General features: G+C 31.0%; 2 protein-coding genes across 2 annotated transcripts; one reads left to right on the top strand and one right to left on the bottom strand.

The window, feature by feature from the left end:
• Positions 1–5,513: 5,513 nt before the first annotated feature.
• Positions 5,514–8,320, bottom strand: LOC129873741 (uncharacterized). Its single transcript, XM_055948910.1, has 4 exons — positions 7,949–8,320; positions 7,842–7,861; positions 7,632–7,711; positions 5,514–6,043 (listed from the first exon to the last, which is right to left on the bottom strand). The coding sequence occupies exons 1-4, from the start codon at positions 8,253–8,255 to the stop codon at positions 5,665–5,667; spliced, it is 786 nt and encodes a 261-aa protein (XP_055804885.1). The 5' UTR covers positions 8,256–8,320; the 3' UTR covers positions 5,514–5,664.
• Positions 8,321–11,440: 3,120 nt separating this feature from the next.
• LOC129881026 (methionine--tRNA ligase, chloroplastic/mitochondrial) lies at positions 11,441–19,348 on the top strand. Its single transcript, XM_055955339.1, has 12 exons — positions 11,441–11,977; positions 13,733–13,876; positions 14,053–14,202; positions 15,089–15,256; positions 15,837–15,961; positions 16,505–16,598; positions 17,259–17,357; positions 17,810–17,990; positions 18,096–18,211; positions 18,547–18,702; positions 18,807–18,935; positions 19,025–19,348. The coding sequence occupies exons 1-12, from the start codon at positions 11,648–11,650 to the stop codon at positions 19,187–19,189; spliced, it is 1,857 nt and encodes a 618-aa protein (XP_055811314.1). The 5' UTR covers positions 11,441–11,647; the 3' UTR covers positions 19,190–19,348.
• Positions 19,349–19,844: the final 496 nt, after the last annotated feature.

Genomic DNA, 19,844 nt, shown 5'->3' with positions numbered 1-19,844 from the left:
TTAAATTTTATCAAATTTATATTTTCTATGCTAGCTTCGCTCCTTATATTTGACGATAATTTTTAAGATTCTTTAAAGGTACTAAATCACGAGTTAAGAATAAAGAAGTAGCCAACTAAAACCTTTAAAATTTAAAGGCAAGTCTAAAATATTAGATTTTATCAAATTTGTAGTTTCTATACTAACTCCCTTCCTATATTGAATTTCTAGAATTATTTAAATGCCCTAAACCACGAGTTAAGGATAAAGCAGTATTCCACTACAACCTTTAAATTCAAAAAACAAATTCAACATTTAAAAATTTATGAATTTTAAAATTTATTATATGTGCATATTCAGTGCCCCTATATTTATTACTGAATTAAAATTATTAAATTTTGTTGCATTTATACTTTCATACTAGCTCTGCCCCCTATATTTGACGGTAGTTTCTAGGATTTTTTAGACGTACTAAATCACATCATAGCCACGTCAAATGTAGTTTGGCATTTTTCACTAATAGCAATAAAATAATCATGGTGTTCGATATTTGTATTGGGTTGAATAATCTTGATGGTATCGAAAGATTATATTATCTCTGTTTTATTTTTACTTATCACGTTTTTCTTGACATGTGTTAATTTTGAAGAATCCTCAAAGCTAAATTGATTCGGAAACAGTCTATCTACCTCTATGAGATAGTGGTGAAGTTTGCGTACACTCTATCCTCTCTAGATCTCACTTGAAATTTCACTGAATATATTGATGATGTTGTTATTTGGAGCTAAATTGAAATGAATTAATTGGATATTTTGAATAAAGATGTTCGAAAATAATATTATAAGTTGTAAGCTATCTCATATTAATATGATGAAAAATATCGTAAAAATATTGTCCAAAATCCATTTTAATATTCTATTTGATGGTAATTTCTATAATTATTTAAATACATTAAATCACGAGTTAAGGATGAAACAGTATTCCACTATAACCTTTAAATTCAAAGACAAATTCAAAATGTAAACAATTATGCGTTCTGAATTTTGTCATATGTGCATATTCAGTGAATTTGTCCGCCCCTGTATTTATTAGTGAATCAATATTATTAAATTTTGTCATATTTGTACTTTCATACTAGCTCTGCTCCTTACATTTGACGGTAGTTTTTAGGACTTTTTAGACGTACTAAATCACAAGTTAAGAAGGAAGTATTACGCTACAATCATTAAATTTAAAGAAAAATATTTTTTTATGAATTATAAATTTTGTTATTTGTGCATATTCATAGATTTTTTCACCCCTATATCTGTCATTAATCAAAATTATTAAATTTTATCAAATTTATATTTTCTAAGATAGCTCCGTTCCCTTTATTTGACGATCATTTTTAAGATTCCTTAAATGTACTAAATCATGAGTTAAGGATAAAGAAGTATCCTACCATGACCTTTAAAATTTGAAGGCAACTCAAAAAATTAAAATTTTATGAGTTCTGAAATTTATTATATGTATATATTCAGTAGATTTTTTCGCTCCTATGTTTGCTATTGAATCAAAATTATTAAATTTTATCAAAATTGATTTTTCTATGTTATAGCTCTGCTCCCTATAGTTGACGATAATTTCTAAAACTCTTTAAATACACTAAACCACAAGTTAAAGATAAAGCAGTATTCCATTACAACCTTTAAATTCAAAGACAAATTCAAAATTTAAAAATATATGAGTTCTGAAATTTGTTATATGTACATATTTAGTGCCCCCTATATTTAGTACTTTATCAAAATTATTATTTTTTATTGTATTTGTACTTTCTATACTAGCTCTGCCTCCTGTATTTAATGCTAATTTTGAGGATTTTTTAGACGTACTAAATCTAAGAGTGAAGTATCCCATTACAATCATTAAATTTAAAGAAAAATTTATTTTTTTATGAATTTAAACTTTTTTACTTGTGGATATTATAAATATTTCCGCCCCATATATTTATTGCTGAATCAAAATTATTAAATTTTGTTGCATTTGTACTTTCTATACCAATTCTGCCCCCTATATTTGACTATAGTTTCTAGGATTTTTTAGACGTACTAAATCTAAGAGTGAAGTATCCCGCTTCATTCATTAAATTTAAAGAAAATCTTAAAATTTTATGAATTTAAAATTTGTTGCTTGTGCATATTCATAGATTTTTCTGCCCCTATATTTGTCATTAATCAAAATCATTAAATTTTGTGAAATTTATATTTTCTATGCTAGCTATGCCTCTTATATTAGACGATAATTATTAAAATTCTTCAAATGTACTAAACCACGAGTTAAGGATAAAGAAGTATTCCAACCTTTAAAATTTAAAGGCAAATCAAAAAATTAAAATTTTATGAATTCTAAAAAAATTTATACGTGTATATTCAGTAGGTTTTAAATCTTAGATCCACTTTTTAATTAATGAAGATTCAAAGATCATTACCATGTGATTTTACATTGTTTAATTGATTACTAATATATTTTATTATATTTTTGTTATTCATATATATGGTGTATCACATTTTTTTGTTAATCCTGCCTTTATTAAAGTCATTGCTATGATCAATCATAACTATCTACCGTATAATAATATCGTATTGTAAGTGCTTAATGCAAAAATTGGGGGAACTAGTTCTCAAGCATGTCTATAGTTTGCTTAACCAAAAAAAAAAAAGATTTTGAAGGCAATATTTGTATTAGGATAGATCATCTACATCACTTTTTTTAGAGCATATTTTTTTTGAGTTTTATTAACACAAAATGTTTTATATATCAGACAATTTTTTTTTAATTTTAAAGACAATATTATAATGTTATGCCCCAGACCCCACATTATGGGATTATACTGGGTTTGTTGTTGTTGTATTATAATGTTATGAGTTTTGTCGGAGAAGTTTTAACAAGTTTTTATTTCAAAATGAGATTTTTAGAGTCAATTCAGATTGGTTGTTTCTCCAAAATAGATATTGAATACCACATAAAATTAATAATCAATAATTTTAAAATGGAAATAAAGCTCATTTCGTCTGCAACAACATTTCAACATTAAAATATTATCAGTGATTTTGAATTCAAGCATCAGATATGGAGTCATTTTTTATCGAAAGCGTTTTATCCCTCAAAGTGAATTTTTTTTATGCGATTAAAAATCAAGCGAACTTTAAAGTGAATATCAAATGCTGGGCGAAAAGAAAAACTCCTAAATATTTCACCATTAAAAGCTAATTGTATTCTAATGCACTTTACATGAACCTATAATTTTATTAATGCTCCTAATTTGTATTTGAAAGATCATGTTTTAAAGATAATGTTTTTTTAATTCATTACGTTTCCACTTTTTGTACAAAGTTCAACATTTTATATTCAACTTTTGCTCATCCAAGATGCAAATTTGATTTTTCTAGTAAGTGATGAAGGATTATACAATTCTTTTTATTATCTTTTTATAAGTTGAGTACAGCATAATTATTTGTTTATATGAATTATTAAAATCGTTGTAAGGATGTATCATGAATCCAACAACAACCAATAATAAAGTTTGGGGTAGGTGGTTAGATGCTTTACAAATAAAATTACAAATCATTATAATTTTAATCATCTGACCCTTTTTATGCTTTTATGTTTTTATTGAGCTAAGGGTTTCTTGAAAACAATCATCCTACCTTAGTAGGAATAAGGTCTGCGTATACTCTACCCTTTCCAGATCCCACATTGTGGGATTTCACTGGATTGTTGTTGTTGTTGTATTATAATTTTAACCATTGAAGCATTAATTATATTCATCTTTTACTTTTGAACATGTTGAACACAAACTTAAGAATTCTTTATTCTTTTAAAGAACCAAAAAAAAAAAGAGGATTTGTTTTAATCCAAACCCAAACTAATTATAATTTCTCTATATAAACAATAATACTTCATTACTTTGAGCCCGTTTGGATTGACTTTAAGTTAGTCAAAATCAACTTAAAGCCCCTTTTCAGCTTTTGGACGTGTTTGCCTAATGCTAACTTTAAGCCAGAAAGTTCTTAAAGTCAGTCAAAAATGAAAAATTAGGATTCCTAACTTTTTTTTTCTAAGTGCTTAAAGTCATTTTCTTTGACCATGGAAATTACTTTTATATCCCTTATATTTTAACTAAATTCTCAAACTATCCTTTTTATTCTTTTAACCCTAAAATTCACATAATTTTCCTCATTTAAGCACTTTTATCCAAACACTCAACTACTTATTTATAAAAATAACTTTCAGCACTTTAAAGTTCTAAAAGCACTTCATACATAAAAGTTACTTTTTTTAAGCCCATCCAAACGGGCTCTTTCTTTGTTCCATTTTATTTGATATTTTCTTTATTTCAATACATCCGAAAAATGATGTTTTTTTTTATATTTTACAAAAAGAAAAATATATATTCAATTTTATTTTATCTTAAGTCACATAATTTCCAGAAACCCCAACAAGTGGTTGCTATTTGGTTGTACAATTTCATCCAATAATTTAAGTTGACTTATCCTTTGCTTATTAATGATAGGAAAGGATTGGTGGAATGAATTTGCAACTTGCGTTTTGATAGAAGACAATAAAAACATTAGTCCATTTATCCCGCATAATTTGAATCGATATAAAATTTAAATTTAAGAATATTCAAATAGAACTTTTAAAAGAAGGAAGGAAAAAAATAATATAAATAATCGTTCACATAATTTTTTAAGTTAAAAATAAATGATGAATTTATAATACATGTGTATAATACAGTATAAAATTTATGTATACTAATTTAAAGAAATGTGAATTTGATCGATTATTCGTATAATAATCCCTTTTAAAATTATATTCAACACTAAATATGTTGTAGCATTTGAATGGCTATAAAAATAAATTAAAATGTGTAAATTTAAATATTTGTTTGATTACAAAAACTTTTTATTAAGGTTTATATTTTGCCTTTTTTCCTTTTATAGGCCATACATGATAATTTGTAGGATTATTAATATTTAAATTTCTAAATTTAATTAAATAATTGATTCAAGCCTTATCTTAATGATTATAATCTTATGGACTTTCATATGAGCCTTATTTTAATGAGTGATTGCTGTAAAAAACACACAAAAGGACAAATTATGATGAAATGTGACATGAATTGAGTGGATATAATTAAATGCAACGTGAAAAGATCATGTTGATGCAGGCAGGAGGATAAGTTTGTTACAAATTCAAATATGTGTTGATGGTGTCGTGCGTCAAAAAATTTGAGATAAAACATTTTCTATCCACGATTTCATATTTAAAATTCAAGCATAAGACCTAAAGCAAATTCTGATAAAACCTTCTAAAAATGAAAATTCGAAATAATTGAATCAATCAAACTTAAAAATATCAATCCAATATAAATTCCTTTGAATTGTAGTTACTCCAATCCGAAAATAAAAAATAAAAAATTGAAAAATTGAAGAAAAAAAAAATCATAGCCAATCCTACTTTCCAATCTTGATCATATAAACTCAAGACAAATCTAGAATTTAATCTTATTTAAGTACAAAATCGATAGATTTAGATTCAAAAATCGAAGAAAAAGAGAGATAAGAATGAGAATGATTCCAAAAGTTTTAACAAATTCCAGTTCAATTACATTCAATAGCATAAAAATCAAAAGATTCACCATTTTTAACCACCAAAACCATAGAGAGTTCTTCCCTGTCTCTTCAAAGCATAAACAACATCCATAGCAGTAACAGTCTTTCTCCTAGCATGTTCAGTATACGTCACAGCATCACGAATCACATTCTCCAAAAATATCTTCAAAACACCTCTTGTTTCTTCATAGATCAATCCACTGATTCTCTTTACTCCACCTCTTCTCGCTAATCTCCGAATCGCCGGTTTTGTGATTCCCTGAATGTTGTCCCGGAGAACTTTACGGTGACGTTTTGCTCCGCCCTTTCCTAAACCTTTGCCTCCCTTTCCACGGCCAGACATTTTTTGGTCAATTGATTGAGTAGCTGAAGGCAAATGAAGTTGCAGTGAAGGTGAGGAGAAAATGTAGGGGCGGGAGTTTTATATAAGAGAAATTTTGGAGGGCTTTTTTGAATTTTGGGTGGAAAATATTGGCGGTTGATTGAATTTCTGAAATTTTGAATGGACGGCTAGAGATTGCGATCCGCGTGAGTTGTTTTAGATCATTGTGGACCGTCGATGAATGTGTATTCTAAGTGGATTGATGATGTGGACTTATTTTTTGTAACACCTATCTTCTTAAATTCGTGATCTAAAATAATATTTAGATATTTGTGTGATTATAAAATATTTTCTTAAGGTAAAAAAAAAAATCACATTGAATTATTTTTAAAAATTATAGAAAGGTGGTATAATATGTCATATAAAATTAGGACAAAGAGGAATATGTAATCTAACTCGTGAAATATATGGAGTATTAATGTACAAAACACGATGTGTGTAAATAATGGATTTTTTTATTTAATAATATTGGATGCAGGGGAATCTTTAATAAAAAGATCATAATTTAAAAACTAATTATATTGAAATTGTAATCCTAGTTGAATAATCCTCTCTTGAATTACTACTTATTTTTCACATATTATACTTAATGCAGGACAATTTATGTCGATTTTTTTTTCCGTCTCAAAGGAATAGAACAACTAAAATTCAAGAAAGTAGTAACTAAAACTTGTGTTGGTGATGTTGATACTTACACATACCACTAGAAACATAGACCTCTTACAATGAAGATTACATTTTGTCAAGTGTTTGTAAGTTGGAAATTGCCCAGCTAGGATATGAGCAATCAATCAATTGAACTTCTTGCATAATAATCTAGCTCTTTTATTAAAACAATACAGTACAATACAATATGAAACATTACATAACAACCATGCAAATAAAGTGTTATAGTATCCCGATGACCTCTTGGTTAAAGGCAATTCATGAAGGCAACATGTCTAATTGATTCAATACCTATTACAAACGTATAACAAAGAAGGCAATTCATGAAGGCTCAATACACAAGTGCATAACAAAGAAGGCAATTCATGAAGGCAACATGTCTAATTGATTCAACACCTATTATAAGTTTGTAATAGGTGTTGAATCAATTAGAAGGCAGAACTTGTGCCTCCTAGGCTTTGTTTGCAGGGAAAGGACTGGTCCAAGTTCAGCATTCTTCTAAAACAATATCGATAGCTTCAATTGAATATGCAATTTTGTATACCTATCTTCAGTCAAAGATGAGCAATCAAATGTACCTATAATTCACTCAAAATAACCTTCACTTTCCCTCAGAAGACTAAGATTGCAAACGTAATAGTAATAACACGTCGTTGTGATTCTTCTGGGCATGCCAAGCCTTTTGGAGACATTTTCATGACCTCAGTATGATACCCTTTGACCTGCAAACACTAAATATTGCCATGGTAGTTTAGCCAAAACTTAACAACATCATTGCAATTCATCTGTGCATCCTTGTGAATGATTTGAACCTGTGTACACATCAGAAATGAATTTTACATCCAGAAAAACGGTCCACACCGAACATCAGTGAAATGCAACAACATACCTAATATAATTTCACAAGTAAGATCTCAAAAAAGTAAAGTGAACACAAACCTTGCCCTTACCTTAAGTAAGTAGAGACTACCAAGGCTATTTTTTTCGATACACCATCAACATCTTGGATATGAAGTACAAGAGATACAATCTGTGTAATCAATTAAACAAAAGAGTGATATTTGAAACGAGACACAAAAGATTCATAGAAGATAAACAGAAGAATTTTATCTGGAATACTAATGAGAACCATTTCATTAAACACAAATTTAACCAATTACAATGATCTCACAATCTTCACCTAAAGAAAATCATAAGCAAAAACACCAGCTAGATTCCATTTCCCAACAACAACGACAAAAATAAGGCAAAAATATACAAAATCAACCACCAAACCCGTAAAGAGTCCTTCCTTGTCTCTTCAAAGCATAAACAACATCCATAGCAGTAACAGTCTTTCTTCTAGCATGCTCAGTGTAAGTCACAGCATCACGAATCACATTCTCCAAAAAGATCTTCAAAACACCTCTTGTTTCTTCATAGATCAATCCACTGATTCTCTTCACTCCACCTCTTCTCGCTAACCTCCGAATCGCCGGCTTAGTGATTCCCTGAATGTTATCACGGAGAACTTTACGGTGACGTTTTGCTCCTCCCTTTCCCAAACCCTTTCCTCCCTTACCACGGCCAGACATTTTTGAGATAGAAAATTGAACTGAGAAGAGATCGAATTGGTTTGTGATGGAAATGAATGAGGCTAGGGCTAGGGTTTTATAGAGATTTGATTTGCGAATTTGGGGATTTTTTGGTTTTGGCGGTAGAATTTGATTTTTGGAGGGTTATTGTGAACCGTTCGATGAAATTGTATCTAACGGTGGAACATTGCTTATTGCTTAGATGTGGATCGATGCATAGATAGAAGCACGCGGATCGGTGACGTGGAGTACTTCTATTTAGTAATTACTGCAAATATTCTCATATGTGTTTAGCAATGCAACATGTCGTTACTTGGTAAATATATTTGACAAACATCCTAATTATTAAGCCAAATTTTAGTATTTGAGGATTTTTTAAAAAAAATTAAAATTATCCAAATTTTTATATTTTATAAAAACACTCATCAATTATAGTTTTGGACTAAATTTCAGTCCTAGTTTATTCTATAAAAATGAACTGCCAAAAATATTTAGAAATTTGTGGTCAATCGCTACCTTGGATTAGTTCTCTTTGAAGCCGGTATTTAAATGTTCTCAATGTAAAGAAATACTTTCAAACCTCGTTGTAATAATAGCATTTGTCTATATATTTTATGATTGCTAGCTTATTATAGTGAGTTATTGTTATATGTGTATACTAATATTTTACATTTTTAGATCTCATTTAGTTGTTATAAACAAAAGTGTACACGAAAAAATAGTTTAATGTTTTTGTGTATCAAAAAAAAAGAATATTTTTGTTAGTCGGTTTAACCCCCCAAAAATAGAAAGAGTAAAGGGTATGCAAATATCAATAGTCATTACTTGTGAAGTTATGATCATAATTAATGGATATTATTTAAATATATTTAATTTTTTTTAGATATTCACACTTAAAATTTATTATCTGTGGGACATGATAACAATAATGATGATTGTCATAAAAAAATGATATTTCGTTTATATACGTGATATATATCTACAAAATACTATTACTCAATGTTTTAGTATGGTTGTTGTAAAGGGCATGTTGTTAAAATGAATGTCATTGTTGTTATAGGTAGAATGTTGTTATATGAGGAATAATATGACATAAAAAGACAATTTTGAATAAAATCATATCGTTGTAGTGAAATGTTATCACAGCGAGTTTGACTATAAACAAAAGTTAGCTCTTAAATCATTCCCAAAATGTATTGATATAGCGATTAAGACATGGTGCAGTGGTTAAGGGTTGTCGTTTTGGTGAAAGCAAATTGTTAATCGATGGAAGTGCTAAAATAAATGTGAAAGAGATTGTTTGATATGGTGGTTTTATATCGAATTTTGTTTGTTTTTATTGTTAAATTCAGTGGATGAATGTGGTTATATGCTTCTGAAAAAAAATCTTAAATTTCATACTATAAAACGCTTTGAGAAATATATAAATTGTTATCTTACGTGTTAAGGATAATCACCTTTGAAGAAAACATCACATGAACATGGTATACCATCTATTATAATATTTGGGAATGATTCAAGGTAAAAATGTATCAAAGAACGAAGAGCCTGTTTGGATAAGCTTTTTAAGCTATTTTTTTTTTAAAGTTGAAAATTCTAACTTTTCATAAGCTGTTCAGTGTTAAAATAAGTGTTCAAAAATACTTTTTTCATTTACCCAAATACCATAAAAAGATTAAAAATTATTTTAATTAACTTAAAAAGTACTTAAAATAAGTATATCCAAACAGACTCTAAGTTTGAAATCAAAAGGATGTTCTGGATGTTAATGCACTCATTTGAGCCATTATAGTTCACAAACTATAACATTATTGTTCATACATTTTATTGATTAAAAGAATATTATTGTAACACATTGTTAATGAATATGAATCTACAAATATAGTTGTCCTCTAACGATTCTAAGATATATTTGACTTTAAGCAAATTTGTGAGTTTTCAAATTATTTCATGCTTTTGAACTATTGTATTACATAAGTTTGGCTATTTGATGTTTTTTTTTATTCCAAGGACATTTTTGAGAAATTAATGATTTTCTTCATCACAACAAGTTCTTTGTTCATGTAATCACTAAAGTATTGACCATAGTCGAAATAAATGAATACACCGAATCCTCAAAGTCATTAAAATTAATTTAACTAGTTTAGGATTATAAAAAATGACTGATAGAGCAAATGTAAGTTGTGCAATATATGTTTATTTGTCTTGTTTTCGATCTAGTTAAGTAGAATAATGAATTGAAAATAATTGTCACACTTATTAGAGTCATATTTGTATGAAAATAAGTCATTGAAATGAATTGCTATTTTTTTTATTGTATTTCTATGATTGGAGATTGATGAAAATCAATGATCACAATGATAATTGATAATGAATAAAGGCAAATGAAGTTCATTTACATAATCACAAAAGTTGATTTTACCCAAAAAAGGCAAATGTGGATCATCATGAAAATGTATTAACTTAAAAATATACTAAAATTTAACAAAAATAAAATATTAAAGGGACATATAATTGATTCACTAGTTTACGATTAATGAATTGTTGTTTTGTATCAAGTAAATTTCAACATATTTAAACTCAATACTTTTCTTATTTTCTTTATTCATAAATAATTATTATTTTCCTCCCATTTTTATTGTGTTATTAATTTTTTGAGCCGATACTCAACTAGAAACTCTTTATCCCCATAAAAATAAATATATCATTTAACATAATGTTTGAATCATTAATTATATTGGTAATAGTGAATTTAAGTACTACTAATAATAATTTTAAAAAATTAGTTTGACAAAAACAGTATCACACACAAAAAAAATAAAATGTAAATAGTTAAACCAGCTTCAAAGTTAACAAATTACAGATTTTAATACTAATCTCTCTGTCCCAAAATAAATATTGCATTAAAAATTAAATAAATAAATAATTTTGTTAAAAATTTAAAACAAAAAATAATAATTATTTTCAATTATATCCTTGTATTAAAGAATTTATTCTTTCTCATAGTACTCGATTCTTAAAATATAAATAGCTTATTAAATTATATTTTTATTTATTATTTTTTGTTAATGACTGTGAAATGAGCTAAAATTATGTTTATTTTGGGTCAAATGAGTATTGTGAATGAAATAATAATATTTATTACTACTCCATTTTCTTTTTTGAAAAAATTTATACATGTGTAAAGTCCATCCCTAATCTTTAAGCTTGTTGGCTCTTCTCCTTCCTCTCCACTTTTCTGGAAAAAAAAATTGAGCTCACCCCAAACTTTAAAGGTTAAAATCAGTCCAAATTCTTCATTATTTACAGCTTATTGAAGCCAAATTCAAGAGCCCCAGAAGCACAAAATCCATTATACTTCACCCACTGCCAAATTCAGGAAAGGAAAAAAAATGGCTTGTAGAGTTCAACATTCAATTCAGAGCAGTTTTTTGTTCTTATATTCAACCCCTTTTCGAAATTCTTTGAACCCAAGAAGTTCTTTTTTCAAGAATCGAATTAGTTTTGGCAAAAAAATGTTTTTTTCATCTTCTTCAAGAACTGCCCTTTACTGCACTTGCAGCAGCAGCAGCAGTAGTGGTGATAAAGATAGTTTTTTTCCAAATGGGGTTGGGGGTGATGATGCATTTGTACTCACAACTCCACTTTATTACGTTAATGCTCCTCCTCATATGGGAAGTGCTTACACCACCATTGCTGCTGATGCCATTGCTCGTTTTCAGGTTACACCCCTTTTAAGATTTGTAATTGTTGGTTTCAAAGATTTGAGCTTTTTGTTTGAATTATTGATTATCGTATTATTTTGTTGTAGTTACTAGTTAGAATGATTTGTCATGTTGTATATTGTATTTTGCCATTGCGTATTCACTTATGTTATTTCTTTCTTGGTACTGCTTGGACTGTTTTTCCTTGAGCTGAGTGTGTATCGGAAACAGTACTCTACCCTCCCTAGATTTGTGGGATTACACTGACTATGTTGTTATTGTAATTTTATGGAGTGCTTTTAGCTTGGTTATAGACAAGTATGTTGTATGCAGGTAGAAGTGTGATTTAAGAGAATCTTTAGTTTTACTAATCCCATAATTTGCATTAAAGACAAAACTTTTAGTAGAATTAGAATGAAATGTGACCAAATGGAGAGTAATAAATATATACAGTATTCACATAGTTGACCCTAACTAGGTCGATATTGAGGTGTAGTTGATTGATTATCTAATTTGACAGAGTGAAGTTATCTTCACATTATCTCTTTAGTGTGTGATTACACCACCATTGCTCGTTTTCAGGTTACACCCTTTAAGATTGCAATTGTTGGTCTCAAAGATTTGACCTTTCTGTTTGGCCCGGACACCACAGTTATATAAAAAGATTTGACCTTTATGTTCATATCTTATGGAGGATTTAAGTTCCCAGTAAAATTTTATGGAGGTCCTTTTAGTTTGGTTATAGACTTGTATGTTAGTGCAGGGAGAAGTGTGAGATTTTATCTAGTCTTACAAATTCTCTACTTTGCTTTAAAGACAACATTTTTAGTAGTATTAGAAATGGTTCCAAAGAGAGATGAATGTATATGGAGGATTCATATAGTTGTCCCCGACTAGGGTGAGATTGAGTTGTAGTTGGTTGATTATATAATTTGATAGAGTGAAGTTTTCTTCACACTACCTATTTAATGTAATGATTACACCACCATTGCTGCTGACGCCATTGCCCGTTTTCATATTACACCCTTTTTAGATTGTAATTGTTTGTTTCGAAGGTTTGACCTTTGTATTTATATTTAAATTCTCAGTATAATTTTATGGAGGGCTTTTAGTTTGGTTATAGACTTGTATGTTAGTGCAGGGAGAAGTGTGAGATTTTAGAGAATCTCAAGTTGTATAAATCATCTAATTTGCATTCAAGACAGATTGATTAGTAGTATTAGAATGAAATGGGCCAGAATAGAGAGGAACAAATATAGAGGATTCACATAGCTTGCCTCAACCAGGTTGAGATTGAGGTGTAGTTGATTGATTGTATCAGTCGACAGAGTGAAGCTATCTTCATACTTCCTCTTTTGTGTATCTTATCATTGCCGATTTTGTTCCCACTATGAATTCTGTACATTTGCTGGTCTTCCTTTGCACTACAAGTTTATAGCCTCTTTAATGGTCATAACTTATCGTTATTTTAAGGGGGCGGATGGCATAGTTGACCTAAGCCATCTCTGTTCATGTTTTTGGTTGTCTATTCTAGTATGAATTCAGGATTCTTGAACTCTTTCATATACTTAGTTTGTTAGCATAGATGGTGATCAGGGCCTCCTTTTTTCACATAGCATAGAACTTCCTTGTGGTTATGAAGAAAAGATGCCTCCACGAGTAGACAGTCACAGGATATGATTTTATCTTTTTAAGTAGAAGGGAGGGCATAATTAACATAAAATGATGTGCAATTTTAATAGGCTGATGTTTGTAGAGTTCCTTTTCTCGCAGAGGCTACTTGAGAAGAAAGTTATATTCATCACCGGCACAGATGAACATGGAGAGAAGATTGCTACTGCAGCTGCAGCTAATGGTTCTAGCCCAAGTGAACACTGTGACGTTGTATCACAAGCTTATAAAGCTCTCTGGAAAGATGTATATTCTTCAACTAGTGCTAATTCATTGGTTTTTACTCTCAAGTACAGCATCTGGAATGTTCTTTTTTGATTGGGTGTGGAAGGGTTCAAAATTAAGAGCTTAGTTCATGTAAGAGGAGCACTCATCAATCGAGCTAACTTCATGCCTTTTTATTTCTTTAATTGTTACTGCAGTTAGACATAAGTTATGACAAGTTTATCAGAACAACTGATCCAAAGCATGAAGCTGTTGTGAAGGAATTTTACTCTCGGGTTCTTGCCAATGGTGACATATACAGGGCTGATTATGAGGGACTTTATTGTGTCAATTGTGAGGAGTACAAGGTGAGAATTCAATTGTTATTTTTCCAAAGAAATCTTGTGCCTACCCTTCATATGACATGCTTGTCCTTATAGTCTATTACTCCCTCCGTTTCAATTTGGTTGTCTGAATTTGACTTGGCACGAAGTTTAAGAAAATAAATAAGACTTTTGATTCTTGTGGTCTTAAACATGCCACGTGGAAAGTTGAAATTTAAGAGTTAAAGGAAAGAAACATTTTTTTGAAACGGACTAAAAAGGATAGTAACACAAACAAATTGAAACGGAGGGAGGATACATGATCATACAACTTTACTAATATAGTTTTCCATGCCTCAGTAGTCAGTAGTCACTCTAGGCATGGGCATTCAAGTGATTGGTTCTTTCATAAGAATTTTCATTCATAGTGGAAGATGTTAAACTAGTTACACAGTTTCCATTGACTTCCTTGTGACTTTGAGCCCTTAAGCTGTATAAATCTATATTCCCATGTTCTTTTCAGAATTCATGCACAAAACACTGGCACTGTGGCAGAGGTTTGTCTAAAAATCATATTGATGTTGTTTGGAATAGTCAGTGCAAAGAAAATAGATTGATATATAATAGAAACCATTTTCCATCTTTTTACTTTTCTAGCAACTTCGCGGTTATTGATCGCAACATTGCCTCTAATTGAATGCATAGATTGTACAATTTGTAATTACATTTTGTCGCATTGGCTTAGTGCAAGCTTATCATCTATAAACTATTCCATTACTTATAAGAAAAAAGATTGATATATAATAGGTAGCACAAAGGATTCGAATTATGCAATATCCAACTAAATCCATGTTTCTTTGTCATTTATGCATGGCTAAATCTAGTTTGTTTATTATTGGGCAGTCCATTTGTAACATTGGAAGAGTTGCAGGACGAGAAGGATCTGCTGGATGATAACTGTTGTCCTACGCACTTAAAGCCATGTGTGAGAAGAAAAGAAGATAATTACTTCTTTGCCTTGTCGAAGTATCAACAACAGTTGGAAGAAGTTTTAAAGCAAAACCCTGGTTTCGTGCAGCCCTCTTATCGTCTAAATGAGGTAGGCAGATTGGATTATCTATTTGGGTTTTTATTTTACGCTTTGCACCTTATTGGTTCATAATATCACCTGAAAAAAAGCTAGAAATATACAGATGAGATTGAATTTGGCGAAATACATAACCAATATCTATGCTTAGAAATGTCTTATTCCTGGAAATTGCTCACTTCTCATAACTCATAGTAAATAATTTGAACACTAGCTGAATTTCCAAAGCATCAGTTCATCTGGAGATGAAAATTCACATTTTATTGTTGATATGACATTAGTTCAGTCAAACTAGATCCACTAGAGCTGAATTATATTATTCTATAGGCCAAAACACTTTTTTCCAGAAAAGAGTTTCATTTCAGCTGTAAGAAATTTGCTGGCAGGTTATGATCTTCCTTGATTCTAAGTAATTATGTTTAGAAATAGAGGCACTGCACTATTGTCATTTGCTCTATGTGATTACTGTTTCCTGAACGACTATTGCTATTGCTATCTCAGTTCACATCCTCGTCATTCTTGTATAATTCACTTGACATGTTTGCTTCGTCTGAAAATAATATGAAATAAATCTGATAGAGGCTATTTAAAGGTTCAAGGTTGGATTAAGAATGGCCTGAAAGATTTCTCCATTTCTCGAGCATCCGTAGATTGGGGTATTGCTGTTCCTGATGATTCGGAGCAGACTATATATGTCTGGTTTGACGCGTTGTTGGGGTAAGTCATCTATCTCTTTTGCACTTGGCGCAAATATAGATGTTTTGACCTTTTGATATTTTCTTTGTTTGGATTCAGTTTAACAGTAATAGTGTTGACATCTTTTCCCTTTGTGAGAGTGCCTGTTTAGTTCTTTATGAATAAAACGTTTGTATATTTTTTTAATTTTTTTGACATGGTGGATGTTATTTTCCCTTATGATTCAGGGGTTCACGTTGAGTAAACATGAAAATTTTCAGCGTCTGTACTTCAAAATAGATTCAACTAAGCCAGTTGCAGTTACATAATCTGGTCGGACATCATGCTACATGCAAAGGGTTCTTAAATTCTGAAAGCTTAGCACTGATTCCAAAGCACCTCTAGTCAACAGTTTTCACTAATTGAACTGTTTTATGAACGTAATAGCAAGCGACTCTTGTTTATCAGAAAAAATAAAATAGCAAGTGACTCTCATTGTTATGTACCTGAATATGATGTTTCATTCATCTTATCTTAATCTACCTCATCACTTTCTTCTCATTTTTTCTCTTTTGTGTCAAACAGTTATGTATCTGCACTTCTGGAGGATAGCGAACTAGCCAGTTTAGAAACTGCAATTTCTTCTGGATGGCCTGCCTCACTCCACTTAATTGGCAAGGTATGCCATGCTTTTAGTCACAGTTAAATTCATATAAGCTAATGCTTAATTTTGTTTTCTTTTTGTTTGTGGGTTTGGGTGAGGGGGGGGGGGGGAGTTGGGGTATGGATCTTGTTTGGACAATCTTGATTCCATTAACTTCCTTTGTATTTTCTTACAAAAACAAGTCGGCATTGGCAGAAAAGAGATTGTTGCTCATACAAAAAGGGAACACTACGTAGTTAGACACATAAATTATGCTCTTACTCCATTCAAGTTTCAAGTCCAAGCGAAAGTATTAAGTGGCACTGGAGCTGTGCAATTCTTGTTGGTGTATGCCACATAGTATCTTCTCAATCTTTGATTATAGTATTTGTTCCTCGGTTAACCATGAAGAAACTCAGATGTATGATATTAATATCTCTTATATACGTTCAAAGTTCTCATTTTCAATGCTTCTTTGGGTACACCTAAAGCATCTTGTCATCACAACTTAGCAAGATAAAGTTCCTTATGTTTAAATGAAATAAATTTGAAAGTTTATATAGTTCATATACTTTTGTTGCTAGAGAACTTTCTCAAAATCCTCTTATTGATGAAGACGTTCCTTTTTATTTAGCTAAATTTCATCTAATCGATGTGTCTCCTTAACGATTTTGTTCTCCTTAACAATTTTGTCAGGATATATTGCGATTTCACGCTGTTTATTGGCCAGCGATGTTAATGTCAGCAGGAATTGGCCTCCCTAAGATGGTATTTGGCCATGGATTCTTGACCAAGGTATTTACGTTACAGCTGGAACTTTTACTCTTTATTTGTCTCAACCTTGGAAGATCTGGCTCTTCGACATTGCCGAAGTTGTAGTTTGTCATCACCTATTCCATCTCCTTACCAACTACCCCTCCAAGAAAAAGGAAAGAAAAAAATAATAGACAAAAGAAAATAAAAACAGTAGAGTAACATTGCTCTAATTCTTCCTTCATATGAAGCTTTGGAGAAGCATGCATCAAACGTTTCTATGATCGATAAAGATCTGTTCAAATACATAAGTCTTCTTCGATTGAGATAATTCTGTATTTTTCTCTCTGGACTGCATTAAGATTATTTCATACATATACTGCTTTAAGCTATATAACTTCGATAAAAACATATAGGCGAGCATATTCTTTTGCTAATTAATCATATAGTCCTGTTTTATATTTGATGTAGCTCATGTTTTTTTGAAATTTTAGGATGGTATGAAGATGGGCAAGTCACTAGGAAATACACTCGAGCCAACAGACTTGGTTCAGAGGTTTGGACCTGATGCAGTCAGGTACTTTTTCCTCAGGGAGGTAGAATTTGGTAATGACGGAGACTACTCAGAGGAGCGGTTCATCAGAATGATAAATGCAAATTTAGCTAATACAATTGGTAGTACTTAATTTGTTTTGAATATGTTGCATTGTCATTTCGCTCTGATTAGCTTTTTGAACTTAGGCATGGATATTAAGTCTCACCTTATGATTATTAATGCAGGTAACCTTCTAAATCGCACACTTGGACTTCTGAAAAAGAACTGCCAATCAACTCTGGCGGTTGATTCAGATGTTGCGGCAGAAGGAAACAAATTCAAGGCTGCAGTGGAGAAACTGGTAAACGCATCTCTTCTTTCATGCATTGAAATGTACATTATGTTAGACTAGTTCCTTTTACTGCATGCCTTTTAACCTCTAGATGTACATAGAGTGCAGTTTAACCACGTAAGGCACTTAATAGATTAAACTAAACCCCCCATCTATGCGGGTATGATTGCACATTCGCATTTTTCCTGTGAATAAATTTATCTCGGTGGTGTGCTATTCCATTTAGCTTCTTATTCATTTGGAGAAGAACATAGGTCACCTTTTAATTTGTCTAAAATGCCTAAATGAGAAATCTTGAACCGAGGATCCATCAACTTTGACGATGTAATGTCTCGTCTTTGTAGGTAGAGAAGGCACGCATGCACTATCAAAATTTGGAATTATCAGCAGCTTGTGAGACTGTGTTGGAGATTGGTAATGCTGGAAATTTATACATTGATGGACAAGCACCATGGACTCTTTTCAAGCAAGGCGGCGCAGCCTTTGAAACTGCAGCAAAGGTTTTCTTCAAGCTGTTTCCTTAAATTTCGTTGGTATAGAACTCCATGAAGTTATCATCGTTGCATTCTAAGATGCTTTATTCTTCTCTTTGATTATTCATTAGGATCTCGTAATTGTATTGGAAGCAATGAGAATCATATCAATCGCGCTATCACCAATTACACCAGGCTTGAGCTTGAAAATATATTCCCAACTTGGCTACACCGAGGAACAATTCAACGCTGTTAGCTGGGTACACTCATTTTTCTTTTGTTATATCTTTGTAGGTTTTCTAGCAAAACCCGATTTTTCTTTGTGAGTGATCGATTATCTTGTTTTCAGAGTGATACCAAATGGGGCGGGCTGAAAGCTGGTCAAGTAATGGCGCAGGCAACGCCAATCTTTGCCAGAATAGAAGATGGAACTGAAGCTGAGACCAAAAGTGCAGCAACAAAGAAAGTTAAGAAGGAGAAGACACCTCAAAGTAAGAGTCCTGTTGAAGCTTAGAACTTTTTTCATGCTAATCTTAAACATCATTTTTTTCTCTTCCTTGACATTTAGAAGGTCGATTCTTACAACCAATAAGTATCTATCGATATTGCTTTGCATAAATTTTGTTTTAACCAACTGTGTTATTAGTTATAACTTAGAGCTGGATTGTCCCTAGTAATATCTCCTTGTAAATCTGGTTTTCAGATTTACAACATCAAGAACTATCAGTTTTTAGACCAATTTTCTACATTTACTCTTGCCATTTATCTGTTCCATCGATAAGTAGCTAGCAACATTGCACGTTTTCTCAAGGCAAAAGAGTCTTTTTCCAGGAAAACTAGACCAAATTTGGATGGATAACTTTCGTCGTAATACAATTTGACATTGAACCCATACAACTTTTAAGGTTTTCACAGAAGGAAGGAGACTATAAGTCTGTCAAGTGATGGTGTTTTGCATATACATAATGAGATTTGCTTGAAAATGAGAGCATGAATTCATATAGCTAGCTTACTTTTCATATGTATATTTCCTTTAAGCCGAGGGTCTATCAGAAACAATATTTCTACCTAAGTGTGGATAAGGTCTGCGTACATATTATCTGGAGTTGTTGTAGAACCAGTAGTTAAAAACAGCCTCAAGTGAGTAGATCTAAATTTGAAACAAAATT

Source organism: Solanum dulcamara, chromosome 2 (assembly GCF_947179165.1).
Source record: "Solanum dulcamara chromosome 2, daSolDulc1.2, whole genome shotgun sequence".
Classification (NCBI taxonomy): domain Eukaryota; kingdom Viridiplantae; phylum Streptophyta; class Magnoliopsida; order Solanales; family Solanaceae; genus Solanum; species Solanum dulcamara.
Note: the sequence above shows the minus strand (reverse complement) of the source record. Positions and strands in the feature narration are given on the sequence as shown.

Bases quoted from the DNA above. Each gene is read 5' to 3' on its own strand.
- LOC129873741 (XM_055948910.1), bottom strand. From the start codon at position 8,255: ATGTCTGGCCGTGGTAAGGGAGGAAAGGGTTTGGGAAAGGGAGGAGCA. The intron at 7,862-7,948 runs GTTGATTTTGTA...GATTTTCTTTAG, and splicing joins GACTCTTTACGGGTTTGGTG to GTGAAGATTGTGAGATCATT. The intron at 7,712-7,841 runs GTAATTGGTTAA...TTGATTACACAG, and splicing joins GTGAAGATTGTGAGATCATT to ATTGTATCTCTTGTACTTCA.
- LOC129881026 (XM_055955339.1), top strand. From the start codon at position 11,648: ATGGCTTGTAGAGTTCAACATTCAATTCAGAGCAGTTTTTTGTTCTTA. The intron at 13,877-14,052 runs GTATATTCTTCA...TTGTTACTGCAG, and splicing joins ATAAAGCTCTCTGGAAAGAT to TTAGACATAAGTTATGACAA. The intron at 18,703-18,806 runs GTTTTCTTCAAG...ATTATTCATTAG, and splicing joins CCTTTGAAACTGCAGCAAAG to GATCTCGTAATTGTATTGGA.